This window comes from Coregonus clupeaformis, chromosome 35 (genome assembly GCF_020615455.1).
Source record: "Coregonus clupeaformis isolate EN_2021a chromosome 35, ASM2061545v1, whole genome shotgun sequence".
Lineage (NCBI taxonomy): Eukaryota > Metazoa > Chordata > Actinopteri > Salmoniformes > Salmonidae > Coregonus > Coregonus clupeaformis.
In genome coordinates, this window is record NC_059226.1 from 4,906,617 (window position 1) to 4,926,832 (window position 20,216).

At 45.5% G+C, this 20,216-nt stretch overlaps 1 protein-coding gene across 3 annotated transcripts in view; it reads left to right on the forward strand.

Annotated features, from left to right (window-relative positions):
* LOC121550639 (angiomotin) overlaps window positions 1-17,782 on the forward strand; it is a 41,845-nt gene extending 24,063 nt beyond the window's left edge. For all 3 annotated transcript variants that reach the window (XM_041862699.2, XM_041862696.2, XM_045210769.1), the window contains 10 exons: window positions 1,213-2,242; window positions 3,795-4,425; window positions 4,659-4,803; window positions 9,040-9,132; window positions 9,492-9,637; window positions 11,478-11,627; window positions 13,188-13,516; window positions 13,849-14,084; window positions 15,201-15,449; window positions 16,193-17,782. In XM_041862699.2, coding sequence (XP_041718633.2) covers window positions 1,213-2,242; window positions 3,795-4,425; window positions 4,659-4,803; window positions 9,040-9,132; window positions 9,492-9,637; window positions 11,478-11,627; window positions 13,188-13,516; window positions 13,849-14,084; window positions 15,201-15,449; window positions 16,193-16,311 — 3,128 coding nt within the window. In that variant the 3' untranslated portion in view covers window positions 16,312-17,782. The remainder of the gene's footprint in view (window positions 1-1,212; window positions 2,243-3,794; window positions 4,426-4,658; window positions 4,804-9,039; window positions 9,133-9,491; window positions 9,638-11,477; window positions 11,628-13,187; window positions 13,517-13,848; window positions 14,085-15,200; window positions 15,450-16,192) is intronic.
* Window positions 17,783-20,216: the final 2,434 nt, after the last annotated feature.

Genomic DNA, 20,216 nt, shown 5'->3' on the forward strand with positions numbered 1-20,216 from the left:
GTGGAAACCACTCCATAGAACCCAGTTTGAAAGAAAACCAAAACATGAAAGAAGTCGGAGTTTCTAAATAACTCCTTAATCTAGTGAAGCCCTTTAAGCATAACACTTGCTTGTGGCTTTTTATTGGAGGAAGTTAAAGAGTACATTTTAACTCTCCGGAAATGAGTGTGTTTGATTTAGACCTGCGTGTTAGCTAATTAACAGCTAACATGCCCTGGGTGGTTTCTACTTTATGACTTTGTATGTTTTTTACTAAAACACATTTGCCTTCCCCTATTGTATGATTGTCATATGTCTACCAATCACAGTGCCTAGCTTGGGATCAAAGAGTTTACATTTTCGAATCAACGGTTTTGCTTTCTTCAAATGATCTGCTGGGTAATGATAAAATTAGTCGGGAGTAATTAAAATGGGCACGATTCATTAGACGATAGTAGTGCTCACTGCATGTTGACAGTAAAAATCTGATCTTCAGTCCTGTCCTACACCAGGGGAGTGGGGTTACAGTATACGCTCCTGGGTGGTCCTTAACACTCTGACACTGGGATTTAGTACCATATAATCGGTTGGTTTGGGTGACCATCAATTTGGACTGACTATAAGTCAGTATTTCTGCTGACGATGGTGTTGTATAGTCATATGTTTAATTTGGCACCAAATAGCCTTGGAAACCGACATTTGTAAGCACCAGATTTGGCCTTTAAAACCCATAATATACCCTCCAATGTTACCCATCTGTCAAAGTGAGTTTTGGTTTTATATGCTTTTTTCTGGTTTGGGCTGAACTACCTCGAGTGGTTGCGGGGGGGGGGTTCATATCTTCTCCAGTTTTCTCAGAGGATAGTGGTGGTTCAGTCCGTTTGTCATTGTTTTCATCTCCATTCTGTGTTTCACCTTAACATCACTTATGTCTGGTGTTCAGTGTGCTCAGCTATGACTCTCATGAGTGTTGGGGATGGTTGGTAAATGGCTTGTGTGTTCTCTGACTGCCTCTCCTCCTCTCTCTCGCTCTCTCGCTCTCTCTCTCCACCTTTCATCCTTTTCTTCCACCTCTACATCTCTCCCCATCCGCCTACCCTAACTCCTCTCTCCCACATCTCCTCTCTCCCTGCTTTCACCCTCTCCATCTCAACCCCTCTATTCAATCACTTGTTAACTCATCGCCTTCCTCCCCTCACCCACCCTTCTCCGTCCCACCCTCCCGTCTCCCAGGGAACATTGACCGCGGGCGCAGCTCGTCCTTCCATGAGGTGCGTGGTCTTCGGGAGGCTGAGATGAGGGCGGCGGCCGACGAGACGTCCAGCAGCAGCAGTGGCAGCAGCAACACCGTCCTGCAGCGACTCCTACAGGAGCAGATGCGCTATGACGAGGGACGCAACTACCAGCTGGCCATGCAGCAACAGCAGGAGCAGCAACGACAGCAGCAGCAGCAGAGGCAGCAGCAGGAAGGAGGGGTGAGCGGGGGCTACCCGGGCCAGGGAGGCCCCAACGACGACCGGCACGACGCCATTGTGCCCCACATCGCCCGGCAGGAGCCCCAAGGACAGGAGCTGCAGGCGGACAGTGGCATGGAGAAACTGGGCTCCCGCGGCGGGGGTAGTAGTGGAGGAGGAGGGATGAGTGGTGTTGGGGGAGGGAGTGGCCAGGGCCCCAACCCAGAGGACTTACCCACCTACGAGGAGGCCAAGGTGCAGTCGCAGTACTTTCGCGGCCACCCGCACCACCAGCTACATCAACAACAGCAACAACAACATCAACAACAACAACAACAGTTGCCTCCGTCAGTGGGCGCAGCGTTTTACGTGACGGCCGTAACCAACAATGGCAAGGTGCGTACGGAGGGGCGTCCCACGGTTCAGCGTCTGAGCAGCGGGGGAAAGGTGCACCAGGACGACGGGCTCAAGGACCTGAAGCAGGGCCACGTGCGCTCCCTCTCCGAGCGCCTCATGCAGATCTCGCTGGCCACCAGCGGGGTCAAGGCCCACGCCCCTGTCACTAGTGCCCCCCTTTCCCCCCAGCTGCCCCCTCCGGGTCCCCCGGGGGACTACTACAAGCCCTCGGGCCAGCACCGGGGCCCCCCGCCTGACTACCCCTTCAAGAACATGGGCTCCTCTCCCAAACAACAGCCGCAGCATCAGGAGCAAGGAGGGCACTATTACCAGGACCATCGGCCCAGGGAGCAGGGCAGGAATGAGGTGCCACACGTCCGCTACCAGCTTCCGCCAGAGTACGGCTCCTTCAGGTGAGTAAGATAAACAGACATCCCCCTCCCCCCACCGTACTGACTCACTGGCTGTCTGACTGTCTGAAGGAACATCCTGCCTGTCTGAGCTATATCACTTTTACTATAGTATCAAACTTTTAATAGTGCCATGTTGTTGATGTGGCTACCAGTACTTAGGTAACAAAAACGGATACAGTCTTGGTTAATTGAATGACACACACCTGGCTCAGCTGAGAAACACACTCCTAACATGGCCCTAGAGAGACAGACTGCCCTGTGTCTGCTGGCTATTTATTTAAAGTCTCTTCTGGGGTGGCCTCCATAACTTCAACAAATTACATACCCACTGCATCTTGAGCTTTTTTGGACAAGGCAACATGATTGAGAGCTTCTCTTCTAACATTCGTAGGGGTGATTTAGGCTTTTAGGAGTGATTGTGACTTTCATTTATAATTGGGGTCATTGCCTACACACACACACACACACACACACACACACACTGCTAGAGGGTGACTTACTTGTCCTATCCGTATATAGCTCAGTCCCCTGTAGCTCAGTTGGTAGAGCATGGAATTTGCAGCGCCAGGGTTGTGGGTTCGTTTCCCACGGGGGGCCAGTATGAAAAATGTATGCACTCACTAACTGTAAGTTGCTCTGGATAAGAGCGTCTGCTAAATGACTAAAATGTAAATGTATATCATCCTGCCTGCCTATCTGCCTCCCTACCTGCCGTCCTGTCTGCCTCCCTACCTGCCGTCCTGTCTGCCTCCCTACCTGCCGTCCTGTCTGCCTCCCTACCTGCCTTCACACCTGTCTGCCTCCCTACCTGCCGTCCTGTCTGCCTCCCTACCTGCCTTCACACCTGTCTGCCTCCCTACCTGCCGTCCTGTCTGCCTCCCTCCCTGCCTTCCTGCCTGCCTCCCTACCTGTCGTCCTGTCTGCTTCCCTCCCTGCCTTCCTGCCTGCCTCCCTACATGCCAGGCTGTCTGTTGAGGTGAGCAGGTTTCTTGATTAGCTGGAAGGCTGATGAGGAAGGCATGTCTCCACTGCCTGTTGGTTCCCACACACGCACACACACACACACTGAGCCAGTTGTTGGGAAAGAGGGGCTAGACACATCCTGTTCTGCCTGTTCCCCTCCTGCTTGATCATTTGTTTACCTCAAAGTAAATAATTGGCAAACAGCTATGAATACCACAGCATTTTGATCATCAGCTGAAACCTGTGGCGACACGATTGTTCGCTCTCTGATGACGTCCCATGTAGACACAGGAATGTTTGCTTATTTCCAAAGTGGTTCACAATAGTTTTTTGGTCATTTGAAAAAAAACTTGTTGGTGTATGGCAGGTGAATCACCATAGTTTACATTAAACAGATAGTATCACTGTCTATGTTTTGCCTGGTGATATATTTATATAAACAAGCACTAAGATAGAAGTTATGATAATATCTATGGACTGTTGGTGTCAGCACGTGCTTGAGTGACCCAAAGACCCACATACATTCATAAGGTAAACAAACTAACATTCCATTAGTATTAACCTCTCTGATTGGCTGTCGTGTCCACAGGTCCAATAAGGAGAGCTCAATCCACTCCCAGAGGTCTGTCCATCACCACAGCCCCACCTCCTCGGTCACCTCAGTCGGCTCTCTGTCCCGAGCCCAGTCCTCCACCCTCAGTAGTCTTCTCAGCGCCTCCCACTCTTCCCACCCCTCCCACACACACCCCCACCCACAAGGGGACCCCTATGCCTCCATGGGTCCCCGAAGCCCGCAGGGCCCTGGATCACATCAGGGAGACCCGTATGGTCCCGGGCCCATGCACCCTCCACTTCAGAGGGGCCACGGCTTCCCACACGACCCCTACGGCTCCACCTCCAGGATGCACTACCAGCAGCAGCACCACCAGTATCAACAACAGCAACAACAACAACAACAACAACAACAACAACAACAACAACAACAACAGCAGCAGCAGCAGCAGCAGCAGCAGCAGCAACAACAACTCCAACACCAGCACCAACAGTACCACTCCCAGTCATCCCAGGGCCACCCTCCCCAGCACTACCCCCACCCCCAGGGGGACCCCTTCGCCATGATGGCCCGCGCCCAGCAGATGGTGGACATGCTGTCAGAGGAGAACCGGCTGCTCAAGCAGGAGATGGAGGTGTGCTGCGAGAAGGTCACCAAGCTGCAGAAGGTAAAAGGGGGACAAATGAATCGTTTACACATGTAAAATCAATGTAGGGCACTTAATGTATATCTGAAAGGTTTGAATGGGTATAAGCAGTATGGTTATAGTTTCACCTTGCCCTCTTCTGACATATTGCATACACCCATCCAATCCTTTTAGATCCACACAATTGCCTAAGTGCTAGCCCCTCCCCCATCTCTCTCTCTTTCTCTCCCCATCCCCTTTCTCTCCCTGGTCAGTTGGAGACAGAGATCACGCTGGTGTCGGAGGCCTATGAGAACCTGGCCAAGTCATCCACTAAGAGGGAGGCTCTGGAGAAAACCATGAGGAACAAGTTGGAGCTGGAGGTGCGCAGGCTGCATGACTTCAACAGGGACCTGAGAGGTGAGTGGCCATAATCAGCTGGAATATCCAAGGCATGCATAGTTTAATGTTAAAAGGATACCTGTTCATGGATTTATGGCAGTAGATTAAACCTATTCCATGCTCAATTTATTGAAAGAAAACATAACTTTTTGTGAGCAAAAAGTGTGTGTGTTCTTTCTACATTAGATTTAGGATACTTCAACAGCTTTGCCTGCATATTTGTTCAGTAAAATGTATTTATTCATGTTCAGAAGCCGGGTTTGGTTTGCATTGATTCCACTATTACGTTTGATTTGAATGGATTGTCTGAGGATTTGGAGATATCCAGCTTCCACCAATTCCGTCTGGTCCTATTTATAAGCATTTGACTAGAGTGCTGTGATGTTGTTGAAACCTGTGTTGCTCATAATGGCATTACAGTGTATTGAGTAGGGCTGTCGCGGTGACCGTATTACCGCCATACCGGAAGCTATGAGTCATGACCGCAGTAAAATTCCACGTGACCGTTAAATCCCGGTAATCTCCTTTTATGCACTCTGGACATGTGTTGGTAGTACCCAACTCGCTAACTACCATCAGGTCCTAATGGCCTGGTACTCAGGGCTCTATTGTCCCTCTAACTTCTCTGACATCAATGCAAATGAAATTGAAAATCACATCAAACACTTATCATCTAAACAGTATGTGCTATTAAAACTCACCTCACTGTGATTGATCAATTTGAAGAAAGAAGTTCAACAACAGTTTGAAACTGAGTGGAAAACATGGTCGTTGTGGATATTGTTTCAAAGCTTAACACAACGAAATGGACAGCATAAGGTGATGATTAATTCAAAACACCCATACGCATATTAGAGTTATGCATACGTATAGGCCTATATATGAGCCCAAGCCCGAAAAAACCCCCCTGAATTAAAATAAAGATTGTGCCATTATACAATGCATAGCCTACTGCATATTATGCACGGCAGAAAAACATTTAAAAAAAACGCATTTAAGATGTCTTTGGGACATAATTGGTCTAGCCTATACTCAAAAATGTAATAAATTCTAGTAATCGCCTTTAAGTGTGGACTGTATTATTATGCATACTGGGTGGACTGGTTACCTTATGCTACGCTCCAAACTTTCTATCCATGAGTCTGGGAGAAAACGTATAGGCCTAGGCGATGCTGTTGGTTCATTGACTGTGCAGGGCAGTTTACAGAGTTAGCCTACAATTATAGTGAATTTGTATTTGATTTTGAATACCCTAGTAGTAGGGCATTTTTTATATTTTCATAATTAATAGGCTGACACATTACCTTTAGCTACAGAATATCTCCCTACCGTGCGTTTCCATCTCCTCTCTCTCCTTCATTCCTTTCTTGAGCGCGCAGAGAGAGGGGCTGTCAACAGTTTAATGAAATATGTTTTGTTGTGAAAGCATGTTACTATCAATGTTCCCGAACAGATTTCACTTGGTTTCCCAAATTAAGTACTGTGTAGTTGCAGGAAAAGGTTTGGGGAGCTCATGGCATACAGAGTTTGGGCCGAATATCACCTGTCGTGTAGCCTCTCGGAGTGCATATGGATGACATGTCTTTTTCCCCCCCTGTTCCTGCCCATTTGATAATGGGCCATTCTAAATCGAAACATATTTTACATATTGGTAATGACAAGATTAAATTGAGAATATTCTGATGGGTGAAAATATGATCACTTGATGAGAGAACAGCATTTGCAGCCTGAGGCAAGGAACAGAGCGCAAGCTTTTTTTTATATAGTCGCATCATGCAGCCAATATATGTTTTGATTTCGAAGACATTCTAAGGATTGTATCATTCACAACTAAAGTTGCCAAATAACTCTAAATCTAGCATATAGGACCTGTTTCAATATATCACTTTTATGCTCAACATAGCCACTTCACATGCGCACTTGCTCCTGAATGTGAAAAATATCCTTCCTATTTTATTCAGGGAGTTCAATTATATTCTTCTTACTATAAAATCATATAATATAAAATAATGGCACAGGATTTATAAGCATATCTTGACTGCTAAATGAACAAGCCAACAGCCTATGGCATGCCTGTGGCATGTTCTTCTGAAATACATTTTCTTCATATCATGTTTCTTTAGACCTGCCTAAAATAAATAATGGATTTATTGTGATGGTGTATATTAAATTGATTTATTATACTTTTTTAAATGTAGATGTTCCAAAGGCGCGCATCAGTGGCTTGTATGCATGGGGGCCTGGAGATGCTAAATGTGTTTATGTTAATTAACAGTCAATTACCTTGAGACCAGCAGACTTTGCATTACAATAACCGGCTGACACAATGCCATGACACCCACAGCCCTAGTATTGACTTTGGCACAGAGGAAAAGTACTGAGCAAAAGTAAAAGAGCAATCAATTGGTCGATCTGTCAATTAATCAATATGATCAATAAAATAGATATGTTAGTGTTTACAGGCAGTCCAAAGTCTCAACTTCATATCTTTACCAGAAAGCAGACCAAAGACCCTTAGAGCTCCAATCCTCACACTCTGTTTCTGTAGGAATTTCTGAGCTGAAGCAGAGTGGGTGGAGGCAGTTTCATGTCTCTAGTCTGTACTTCACTGGGCTCTTCAGTCCTGCAGAGGAAAGAAAAACCTCCATTCATGGCTCCCTGCCCAGACCAGGTCCATGGGGAGATTCCAAGCTTTTACAACAAATCGCATATAACTTTTTTTTAGGTCTCTCCTTCCTCTCTTTTTTTCTCCCATCATATTGGCAGCTGTACACATGTGAAATGGATCTTGCTCCACTTTTGGGGGTTTAGGCTAAACACATACCCCAGTCATTGTTGTGTTTCGAGAAACACAGGGAATGGAAATGGAACAACTGAATATTTGTTTCTGGAATGCTCTCTGTATGTTTCATGGCCCAGCCTGGTTGACTTAACACTCAACAAAATATTATTTTAAAGGTGCAAAATGCAGAAATCGCTCCACCATTTCCTGGTTGCTAAAATTCTAATAGTTCGCCTAATTTCAGTTTGTGACAAAACAAGCAATGTGTAGAGATTCATTGTACCGTCTAAACCGCTGTGAAATATCTGTTCAATAATCCAAAATATTTAATTTTCAGCTGTTTTGAAGATGGTGTACAAAACCGAAAGTAAAAGATGCAAAAATGAAACGCGCACATAGAACAGATCTACCGCTTCTTAGACTTGCTTTCAATGAGAATGACAGATCTATAACTCACATTTCTGTGAGAATTTGGTGGTGTCGCCCCAAAAAGTTACATATTGCAGCTTTAACGTTTGGCCCAGAAATAATGGCCTGTTTTGTTTATGGACAAAGTTCTCCTGACTCAATTTTTTTTTCTTTTCTTTTTTTCTTACCATACTTTTCAGTTCTTTCTTACTTTTTGGTTGTAGTTGACCTACAATAAGTAGTTATATGTACATGGGATGGTGGGGTGGGAAGGGATAAGAGGTGGAAGAATTGTGGGATGGGAGTGGATATCAAGAGGACACTAAATAATATTTGGTGCCTGTTGTACTGATTTTTATATATATTTAATATGTGATGAATTTGCACCATGTTTTAAATGACAAATAAATAATAAAGTTGTCCTCACATTATGGTGTAGGTGGGCAAGAAAAAGAGAATGATGACCACCTCCTCTCCCCCTCTGCGGGGAAATAAAGTTATTTAATTTTATTTTGCTCCATTTTGCCGAGCAACCGGGCCCCAAGGCGTTTAATGTAAGTGGAACGAAGGCTGGGATCTTAAGAACTTAGAGCCGTTCCATGTTAAATTCTCTTCAGGGGATAGTGAATTCCCTCCACCTCCATATTCACTTCATTCCACGGCCCCTCTGTCTGTACGGCTACATTTACACAATCACAGAGCCGTATGTTAAAAGTCTGTTTGAGCTGTTTAATAGCACCAAAATCACAATACCTACTACGCATATCCTGCATATTAACTAGAGGCTGGTTACATGGAATGTGCAACTCTGCAAAGAGTTTGAGTGTTCTCTTTAAGGAGCTTTATTCCCTTGTTTGACCATGTTGTGTTGCCATATTATGATCTAATCTGCAAATATTTGATTTACAAAAATAAGAGTATATTTGTGTATGCGTGTGTGCACGCACAGGTGTGTGTGTGTGTGTATTCACACGTGTGTGTGTGTGTGCAGTGTGTGTCTCTTCGGCCACTAGGCCATCAGGCTGGATCGGACCTGACTTTAGCAATGCCATTCTCTGTTGCAGAGCGCATGGAAACTGCCAACAAGCAGCTAGCTGCTAAGGAGTGTGAGGGAACGGAGGACAACCGCAAGACCATCTCTCAGCTACTCACCCAGAGTGAGCACATCACTCACACTATCAGGGAACGCCAGGCTAGACCAAGACTCTCTGACGTTCTACATCCACTCTGAACATACCTCTGTGTGACCTCATCAGTTAGAAAAATAACCAGGCAAAGGGTCTGGGGCTCATGTACTGTAAAAACACTACTTATTCACTAGAAGTTGCATTCAAGTCATTGTTTTTAACAAAAATGACACACACACACACACACAAAACACTGGTTAAGATGTTTAGTTAATATGGACAATGCCATTTCAAAAAGTCAGCTCATGACATAACTATTTTTAGTAAATGAAAGGAAGATCACTTCTTTAAAGGGCTAGTCCTCAGCGTGTTGTGTATGTGTCTCTCAGACAAAGAGACGGTGCGTGAGAAGGAGAAGCTGGAGATAGAGCTGAACTCCCTGCACTCCTCCACGGACGACCAGAGACGACACATTGAGATCAGGGACCATGCTCTCAACAACGCCCAGGCCAAAGTAGTCAAACTGGAGGAGGAGGTGAGGATCTGACTGTATTAAATGCTGTGTTTACACAGGCAATCCAATTCTGATATTTTGCCCAATTATTGGCAAAAGAGATTATCTGATTGGTCAAAAGACCAATTATGTTGGAAAAATATCAGAATTAGGCTGCCTGTGTAAACGCAGCCATGATGTTCTCCCTGTTGCTTCATGAATAGGTGATATCAGAAATGTCTTGGATACTTGAATACTTACTGGCATTAGTTCAATTGATTGAACTCGAGGGTATATTTAGGCCTCCTGGTGGACAAGCATAGGCATGAGTTTCTGTTGCGCGTAAAAAAATAATCTAGCTACAGTATGTTCCCCGTCTTTCTCTGGTTGTGTCACCATTAAGCTTGATAGCCTGAGAATATCAGTATTGAACCACAATGTCATCCATCCTATCACCTGGTATTGATGATGTCGTTGGCGGAAGACGGGGTCTGGTATGTGTTCAGTTGTGATCCATGGGGTTGGTTTGCACTGTTTAAAAGGTAAGACCAAAGACTGCAAAATGAGTTGTTTACATTTACTCAAAACATCATTCGTTGTTACCCAAGCAACTGCTACCTGTCCTCAGATCCAAAACCCAGTGAAAACTACAAACAATCCCCAAAATAAAATTCCTTCCTCTTTAAATTTGCTTCCCTCAGAAGTCAGTGTTTCTGATAAGATCAATGTGTCCCACTCCAGTGAGCAGATGGAAGTCCCTGATCGCCACTAGAGGCTAGATCACCCCAGCCCCTGGCCCAGCCTGCTAGAGGCCAGAGGAATGGCCCAGCCTGCTAGAGGCCAGAGAAATGGCCCAGCCTGCTAGAGGCCAGAGGAATGGCCCAGCCTGCTAGAGGCCAGAGGAATGGCCTGCTAGAGGCCAGAGGAATGGCCCAGCCTGCTAGAGACCAGAGGAATAGCCTGCTAGAGGCCAGAGGAATGGCACAAAAGACTGGCCTCTGTGTGGGCCTGGACATAACTCCCATGTGGAGCTGCTCCGAGTTCTGGAGCTGCTCCAAGCTTTTATGCCCCTGGCTGGTTGGTTCTGTTGGTTGGCTAGTAATGTGTCTGAAATAGCCCAGATGGCTAGTTAGCCAGTTCGGGCCGAGCGGAGCGGGAAACAGACCTGGAGTGTCCTAAAAAGCACAGGGCTGCTCCACTTCTTCTGCCCGGCACCGCCACAAATGCCCGCTTGTTTCCGTGAACAAAGGCTGTTGAGTTAGAGTTTTATATCTGCCATGAAAGAGCTCTGAACAGTGCCAGATTCTTGGCCTGCTCTCTCTCTCTCTCTCTCCTCTGTTTCTCTGTCAGTGTGGGAACTCTGTATATGCTCCTCTATTTCTCCCTCTCTTTCTCTCTCTTCCTTTCTCGTCTTTCTTAAAAAATAGTCTCCCTGAGCTAAATCAGTCCATTGAATAGAGCCACAGTTATAGCTCCTGCTGCAGTTGAAACGGACTGCAGTGCAGAGAGACTTTGAAACATGGTCATCAAGGACACAGACTGCATTATCTTGGATTGGGGAGTTGGAGTTGGGCACTAGGTGGGGGATGTTTGGAGGAAGGGGGGCAGGGAGTTTCCCTGTCTCCTCCCTGGCCGTATTTCAACTCCTGTGTTTTCATTCCTTGTCAACGACCTAATAGGACTGGATAGGTGAGAGCAATTATTGTGGTGCAAACAAGGGGAAACCATTGCTTTCACCAACCCAGTCAGAACGGGAGTGAACAAGTCGTCTTAAAGGGGGGAGCAGGTTTCTGGAATGGAATGCAAACCCCCTACTTCCTGTCTACTTCCTGTCTGTGCCCTGACCACATCCTGTCTGTGTGTTTTGTCTCCCTGGCTGCAGCTGAAGAAGAAGCAGGTGTATGTGGAGAAGGTAGAGCGCATGCAGCAGGCCCTGGCCCAGCTCCAGGCTGCCTGTGAGAAGAGAGAGCAGCTGGAGCACCGCTTACGCACGCGGCTGGAGAGGGAGCTGGAGTCACTGCGCATGCAGCAGGTGAGAGACACACATACAAGCTATACACTCATCAGATACAGTCAGACACACATGGTGTGTTAACCCTCTTGAGTAAATTTCCGCGGCCCCGTGAAAATCTAATCCCCAGCAAAATCTGTCTGTTTAAGATAGAAATATCTGTTTTTTTGCATGGGCTGCGTCTCAATCCACCGCATCTCACGAAAACGTCTGTAGCGTCCAACAGTTTGGGCTACACACTAATATGACCCCTCTAAGGTGAGTCTCTCACGAACACGTACACTACCGGTCAAAAGTTTTAGAACACCTACTCATGCAAGGGTTTTTCTTAATTTTTTAAACTATTTTCTACATTGTAGAATAATAGTGAAGACATCAAAACTATGAAATAACACATATGGAATCATGTAGTAACCAAACAAGTGTTAAACAAATCAAAATATATTTTATATTTGAGATTCTTCAAATAGCCACCCTTTGCCTTGATGACCGCTTTGCCCACATTTGGCATTCTCTCAACCAGCTTCACCTGGAATGCTTTTCCAATAGTCTTGCAGGAGTTCCCACATATGCTGAGTACTTGTTGGCTGCTTTTCGCCAGGCATTACTGGAACCATGTCGTCCAAAAAGTTATACTTTTGAATCATCTGTCCATAGAACGTTCTTCCAAGAGTCTTGATGATCATCCAGGTGCTTTTTGGCAAACTTGAGTCAACTTTCTGGACGAGATGGGTCCCATTATGCCTGGCGAAAACCAAACGCTGCATTCCACAGTAAGAACATCATACTAAAGGTCAAGCATGGTGGTGGTGGTGTGATGGTTTGGGGATGCTTTGCTGCCTCAGGACCTGGACGACTTGCCTTAATAGAAGGAACCATGAATTCTGCTCTGTATCAGAGAATTCTACAGGAGAATGTCAGACCATCCGTCTGTGAGCTGAAGCTGAAGCGCAGCTGGGTCATGCAGCAAGACAATGATCCAAAACACACAATCAAGTCTACATGAAAATTGCCAAAATTCCTCCACAGCGACGTGAGAGACTGATCAACAACTACAGGAAGCATTTGGTTGGAGTCATTGCAGCTAAAGGTGGCACAACCAGTTATTGAGTGTAAGGGGGCAATTACTTTTTCACACAGGGGAATTGGGTGTTGCATAACTTTGTTTATGAAATAAATATGTAATTGTTGTGTTATTTGTTCACTTATGTTCCCTTTATCTAATATTAGGTTTTGGTTGAAGATCTGATAACATTCAGTATCACAAATATGCAAAAGTAGAGAAAATTAGAAAGGGGGAAAATACTTTTTCATAGCATATTCCATTAGCGCCTTTGGGAGCAGACAGACTGCCTGGTCAACAGAGACTACCGACAGACTTGGAGCCCTACCTCTCTACCAGCCAGTGTTGCCATAGGCCAATGATTTAGGCAGAAATTGTGTGTATTGGTAATACAAATGTGTCTGTGAATGTGAGTTTATTGCTCACTTGGATGGCGGTCGAGCTCTTGAATAATTATGTTTACTAACGACCATACCTTCCACCCCCATTGTCTCCCTGCCTCCCTTCCACCCATCCAGAGACAAGGCGGCTCCCAGAGCAGCAGCAGTGGTCAGGAGTACAACTCCACGGCTCTGATGGAGCACCTAAGGGAGAAGGAGGAGAGGATCCTGGCCCTGGAGGCAGACATGACCAAGTGGGAGCAGAAGTACCTGGAGGAGAGCGTCATGAGGCAGTTTGCCTTAGACGCCGCCGCCTCCGTCGCCACCCAGAGGGACACGTCGTCGTCAGTGATAAGCGACTCCGCCAGCAGCAGCTATGAGCAGCAGCTGTCAGTGGAGGCTCGTATCCAGAAGGAGGAGGAGGAGATCCTCATGGCCAACCGCCGCTGCCTAGACATGGAAAGCAGGTGAATAGTTATTAGACACATTCTGCACAGGTCTATTCAGATCAACTGATCTTCAAAATACCTGGAGAGGCGTTAAACCTATCAATTTCATATAATAATCATATTCTGTACAGTGCACTGTACAGATACTATCCTTAACAGCCTACACAACCACTTACCCTAGACCCGTTATAGGGTGTAACCGTGACCCCAGTCAAATCCAGTCTATAACTCCCATTGTTCTCACTGATCATACAGAACACAATCAAATGAAAATGTTAATGCAGTCTGCACTTTACAGGATGTTGTACTTTATTTTATTTGAATAACTGTACTCATGTCCCGTCCCACAGGATCAAGAACCTGCACGCCCAGATCATTGAGAAGGATGCCATGATCAAGGTGCTCCACCAGCGTTCCAGGAAGGATCCCAACAAGGACCGGGATGCCGCAGCCATCATGCGACCCTCCAAGTCCCTGATGTCCATCGCCAACACGGGCGGCTCGGGCCTGCTCTCCCACAGCTTGGGCCTCAGCAGCTCCCCCATCACAGAAGAGCGCAAGGACAGCAGCTGGAAGGGCAGCCTGGGTAGGAATTATATTGGTTTTCATGGGGTTGGGTTATGTTATGTGCCACATGACAAAGGCTATTTGAGCTTTCCCCTGTTATATTTGATGGATACATTTGAATTGAGTGGGTTAGATAGTGGAACTGCAGACTTAGGGAGGGCACTACTTTTGACCAGACTCAGCCTAGGGCTCTTGTGAAAAGTAGTGCACTATAAGGGGAATAGGGTGTCATTTCAGATGCAGAGTAGAGGGACAAAAGCTGGAAGTCTGGTTTGGAGGAAGAGGGCAGGGAGGGTACCGGAAGTTGATTCACAGGCCCCTGAGATGTGTGCGTCAGAGAGTGATGACGGAAAGACAAAGAGGTGTGGAGGGTATCATTGACATGAATGGTCTTCAGCTGTGGGTTTGGAATGTAACTTAGAGTTCAGTAGTAACATTGGTCGTGCTGCTGCTCCAGTTTCAACTGCCTGCAGCTAGGGAACCCTGACCTGTTTACCAGACATGCTACCTTGTCCCGGACCTGCTGTTTTCGACACTCTCTCTCTCTACCGCACCTGCTGTCTCGACCTCTGAATGCTCGGCTGGTCATCTATGAACGTTTGAACATCTTGAAGAACAATCTGGCCTTAAATGGCAATGTACTCTTATAATCTCCACCCGGCACAGCCAGAAGAGGACTGGCCACCCCTCAGAGCCTGGTTCCTCTCTAGGTTTCTTCCTAGGTTCCTGCCTTTCTAGGGAGTTTTTCCTAGTGCTTCTACATCTGCATTGCTTGCTGTTTGGGGTTTTAGACTGGGTTTCTGTATAGCACTTTGTGACATCTGCTGATGTAAAATGGGCTTTATAAATACATTTGATTGATTGAATCATCAGGCTGAGTAATAGTCTCCTGGTCAGGAAGGAGGGTGGGAAGTTTAATATTATGCAATGGTGCTGTGCTGCTGGCTCACTCAGATTTAATATTTTCAGTATGGGCTGATTGAATCCTGCTTAATTGTTGTGTGTATGTTACTATCTACTATTTTATCTTACTTCAACTTGCTTCCATGTGCATCAATAAACAACTTTAGAGCTTGTCATGGGTAAGCCAGCACCACCACATGCCTAACGGATCTCCTCTGTTCCCTCCCCTCAGGAGTTCTGTTGGGTCCAGAGTACCGTACCGATTCTCTGAGGACAGAGTCCATCTCGTCATCTCCCTCCCCAGTCCTGCCCCTGACAGTGGGCCACTCTAAGACAGGCAGCAGGGACAGCTGCACCCAGACAGACAAGGGCCAGAGCCAGGAGGCTAGCAGCAAGCCTAGCACCCCAGCCCTGCAGAGCATGACCCTGCCCAGCCGCCTCTCCAGCCCCAGCCCCGTCTACATACCTGACCGCATTGCAGGTACAGTAGGACAGGGCAAGCCGCCATCTTTAGGACTATGTTACAGTATAGTACATTAGATAAACAATTTTTTACATCACTCCACATTTGTGTAGTCCGCCGTGAACACAAGTAGGGCCAGGAGTTTGTCCTGACCACAGGTCCTAATTATATGCTTTAACTATAGGATTTAACTAGAGTCCAGAGTCAGACCCAGTTAATATCAAGTATTTTAGAGTGTTCGCTGTCTACAATTTGAGAAATGTAAACTTTCAATTAGTCTAGACGTGACCCACGAGGATGCTTCTGCAATGCGCAGTGCTAACGTAGCAGAATGGCAAACGACGCTTGTGATTGTCAGTGTAGCCCAACACTTCAGGCTGAACTGAATCGTTTCTAGGAAAATTATTTAACCAAGCGCAAATAGGCTTTTGTTTAAAATCTGTTTTGACGTGGTGCGAGACTAATTCAATAAATAATCCAATTTGTTTCAACCAAGCAGTAGCTGGGGGGGAAGTGGTTAAGAGGGAGTGGGTCAGATGCTCTGGGTGGGCAATATGTGGTCAAATCTCCTATTCAAATATAGTGTGCAGGATATTATTTTCTCCAAGGCAAATGGCCTATTCCCTTTATAGTGCACTACTTATGTGGCTCTGGTCAAAAGTAGTGCATTATATGGGGATTGGGGAATAGGCCAAATCTTTGTTTTGGGGGTAGACGTACCCTTTGATCAGTTGACTAACCTTCTCCCGGTGTGTCTGTAGATGTGCCAGTGTTCCACAGCAGTATCCTGGAGAGGCGTGCCCTGCTGCAGTCCCACCCCCAGGCCCCATCAGCCTCTCAACAGGAGGTGGACAACGACATGGTGGAGATTCTCATCTGAACTGAACCATGGCCTCTATAGGTCACAGGACAGGACAGGAGGACAATGTGTGTTTGTGCACAATCAATACACACACATTCACAGACACACACTTTCAAAATAGGTGAAGGATTCCTTTTTTTGTTTCTTTTTTCAATGTTTGGTGTTTAACTAGTTGTCGGGTGACCGAGGGTGTGTTAAAATGCACTACTTTTTAGATGTGTTTTAATGAACAATACCGTGTACAGTTTGTGAGTCGGGAGGTTTTAGTGTCATCAGAATGATCAATGAACTCTCTTGAACAGTGTTGCTGGAGGCTATTGGTTAACTAGTCCCCTTGGACCAAATGTATTGGCTTTATTGCACTACTTATTTTTTTTGAGTGTTTACAAATATATATTTTTACTTTAAGTCTGACTTAGGTAATCTATTTATGTGTTGTAGACAGTGCATTATTCACCAATGTTAGACGTGGCACTTGGGTAATCAAAGTGATATTGTAAACTACAAAACATTATTTTAACCTGTAAATACTGTATTTAGATACTGTATGTATGGCATGTGTATCATTTAACTTAACTGAATGGAATAGGTTTTTAGAAGCCATTCAGTTACATGGCACTGCCAGCCAAGGACCACAGTGCACTGTTTAAAGTATTGGGGGCCCGGCCCCCCAAGTCACAGTGGAAAACTTGGGGGAGCGAGACTCACACATTTCTACTGTGGTCCAATGTGCTGCCTGTGTGACCCCACTGGATGGGGTCTGTCTCTTTTGAAGTGCAGCAGTAGAAGAGGTTTGGTGTTCACCGATGTGCCTATGCATCAGTTAAGATATCCACTATACCTGTTAAGTGACCTTCATTCCAGTCTGGCTGGGTTTGGTAGGGTCTTCCGCACAGACTTGCTTCAAATGATATTAGGCCTAAAATAGTCTGTTGGGATTTTAACTAGTTTATGCAACAATCTGATAATCAACTGTCTTTCTACACCTATTTACAAGCTTGATTTACATTGTATATATGAAACTATGTGGCTGCGTTTAAAAAGAAAGCCCAATTCTGATCTTTTTCCACTAATTGGTCTTTTGACAAATCAGATCAGCGCTTTTGCCAATAATTGGGCAAAAGATCAGAATTGGGCTGCCTGGTTAAACGCAGCCTATGTGGTGATAAGTGTTAGCAGTTGAAATCCAAGCCAGTTTCAAAACCGCACATATCCCTTTCTTTTGACCAAAGGTAACAGAATGAGTTTGTCTGTAGCTCGTATTACAGACAATGATTTATAGATATCACATCAGCTACTTTTTAACAGTGACTGAAATATCCACTCACATCACAATCTAGGTAGCAGTTGTGAGCATTTTTAATCCAAAGCCAAAAATGTGGGACCAAAGAAACACTCCACCAGCCAGTCTCCTGGCCTGACCCCACTATTGTCTTTAATTTCAATAGGTTACAAGTGGACATTTTAAATAAAAAAACACTGAGGTCAATACTGTCTGAACAAAACTGAACTTCCCCTGCTCAAACAAACTGTCCCCTTGTAGCTCAATTTCTCCAACCTGGCTGATGCAGGTAGGCCAGTGTTTGAAAGAAGTACACTACATGACCAAAAGTATGTAGACACCTGCTCGTCGAACATCTCATTCCAAAATCATGGGTATTAATATGGAGTTGGTCCCCCCTTTGCTGCTATAACTGCCTCCACTCTTCTGGGAAGGCTTTCCACTAGATGTTGGAACATTGCTGCGGGGACTTGCTTCCATTCAGCCACAAGAGCATTAGTTAAGTCGTGCACTGATGTTGAGCGATTAGGCCTGGCTCCAGTCGCCGTTCCAATTCATCCCAAAGATGTTCGATGGGGTTGAGGTCAGGGCTCTGTGCAGGCCAGTCAAGTTCTTCCACACCGATCTCGCAAACCATTTCTGTATAGACCTCGCTTTGTGCACGGGGGCATTGTCATGCTGAAACAGGAAAGGGCCTTCCCCAAACTGTTGCCACAAAGTTGAAAGCACAGAATCATTTAGAATGTCATTGTATGCTGTAGCAGTAAGATTTCCCTTCACTGGAACTAAGGGGCCTATCTCGAACCATGAAAAACAGCCGCAGACCATTATTCCTCCTCCACCAAACTTTACAGTTGGCACTATGCATTGGTGCAGGTAGCGTTCTCCTGGCATCCGCCAAACCCAGTTTTGTCCGTCAGACTGACAGATGGTGAAGCGTGATTCATCACTCCAGAAAACGTGTTTCCACTGCTCCAGAGTCCAATGGCGGCGAGCTTTACAAATCAAATAAAATCAAATTTTATTTGTCACATACGTGTTTAGCAGATGTTATTGCGGGTGTAGCGAAATGCTTGTGCTTCTAGCTCCGACAGTACAGTAATATCTAACAATTTCACAACATATACCCAATACACACAAATCTAAGTAAGGAATGGAATTAAGAAAATATATGAATATGGACAAGCAATGACAGAGCGGCGTGGACTAAGATACAGTAGAATATTATAGAATAGAAACAGTATATACATATGAGATGAGTAGTGCAAGATATGTAAACATTATTAAAGTGACTAGTGTTCCATTTCTTAAAGTGGCCATTGATTTCAAATAGGCAGCAGCAGCCTCTGTGCTAGTGATGGCTATTTAAGTCTAATGGTCTTGAGATAGAAGCTGTTTTTCAGTCTCTCTGTCCCAGCTTTGATGCACCTGTACTGACCTCGCCTACTGGATGATAGCGGGGTGAACAGGCAGTGGCTCGGGTGGTTGATGTCCTTGATGATCTTTTTGGCCTTCCTGTGACATCGGGTGCTGTAGGTGTCCTGGAGGGCACCTTAGGCTTTTGTGCGGCTGCTTGGCCATGGAAACCCATTTCATGAAGCTTCCAATGAACAGTTATTGTGCTGATGTTGCTTCCAGAGACAGTTTGGAACTCGGTAGTGAGAGTTACAACCGAGGGCGGACGATTTTTATGCGCTTCAGTACTTGGCGGTCCTGTTCTGTGATTGCGTGGCCTACCACTTCGCGGCTGAGCCGTTGTTGCTCCTAGACATTTCCACTTCACAATAACAGCACTTACAGTTGACCGGGGCAGCTCTAGCAGGGCAGAAATTTGACGAACTGACTTGTTGGAAAGATGGCATCCTATGACGGTGCCACGTTGAAAGTCACTGAGCTCTTCAGTAAGGCCATTCTACTGCCAATGTTTGTCTATGGCGATTGCATAGCTGTGTGCTCGATTTTATACACCTGTCAGCAACGGGTGTGACTAAAATAGCCAAATCCACTAATTTGAAGGGGTGTCCACAAACTTTTGTATATATAGTGTACAGTATGTCAGTTTTGTAACTGAATAAAAAGCACTATTCCAGTGTTCAGAAATTAAAAATGTCCAGCACAGGGGGCAATTTCTCCCCTTATAGTGTCAAGTTGGCTGTCCAGGATAGACAATGGACCCTGGGATTGGAGACTGAACCTTGGGTGGGGACTATGGTGTTGAACGCTTCATTCTTATTTATTTTTCTGTACATTTTCAGCTTCGCTAAGGCTCATTTGGATGGCTATCAGTTGCACTTGCTGTTTTACTGTTTGTAAAATGACACTTTTCAATGGTTACATTTTCAAAAGGCCAATGGATTTATTGTTCAACTTATTGGGAGAGCATCAAATGTTTTCTCATGGTGTGACTCACAATCATATAGACATTTCAATGTCCCCATTATCAAGTACTGTACCAGCCTGCACCTGAAGCTTCTGAAAATATAATTTATACTTAAATTATTTCAACTCTTTAAAGCAAAGGTGTTCCGCTTAAACTCTGTACTGATAGCATATGCAACTCTTTGCGGTCCCACCCGAGGGCCAGTCCTTGGGTCTTGCTTCAAATTTCAACACAATGTCATAAGGCCCTCATTGTTCTGAG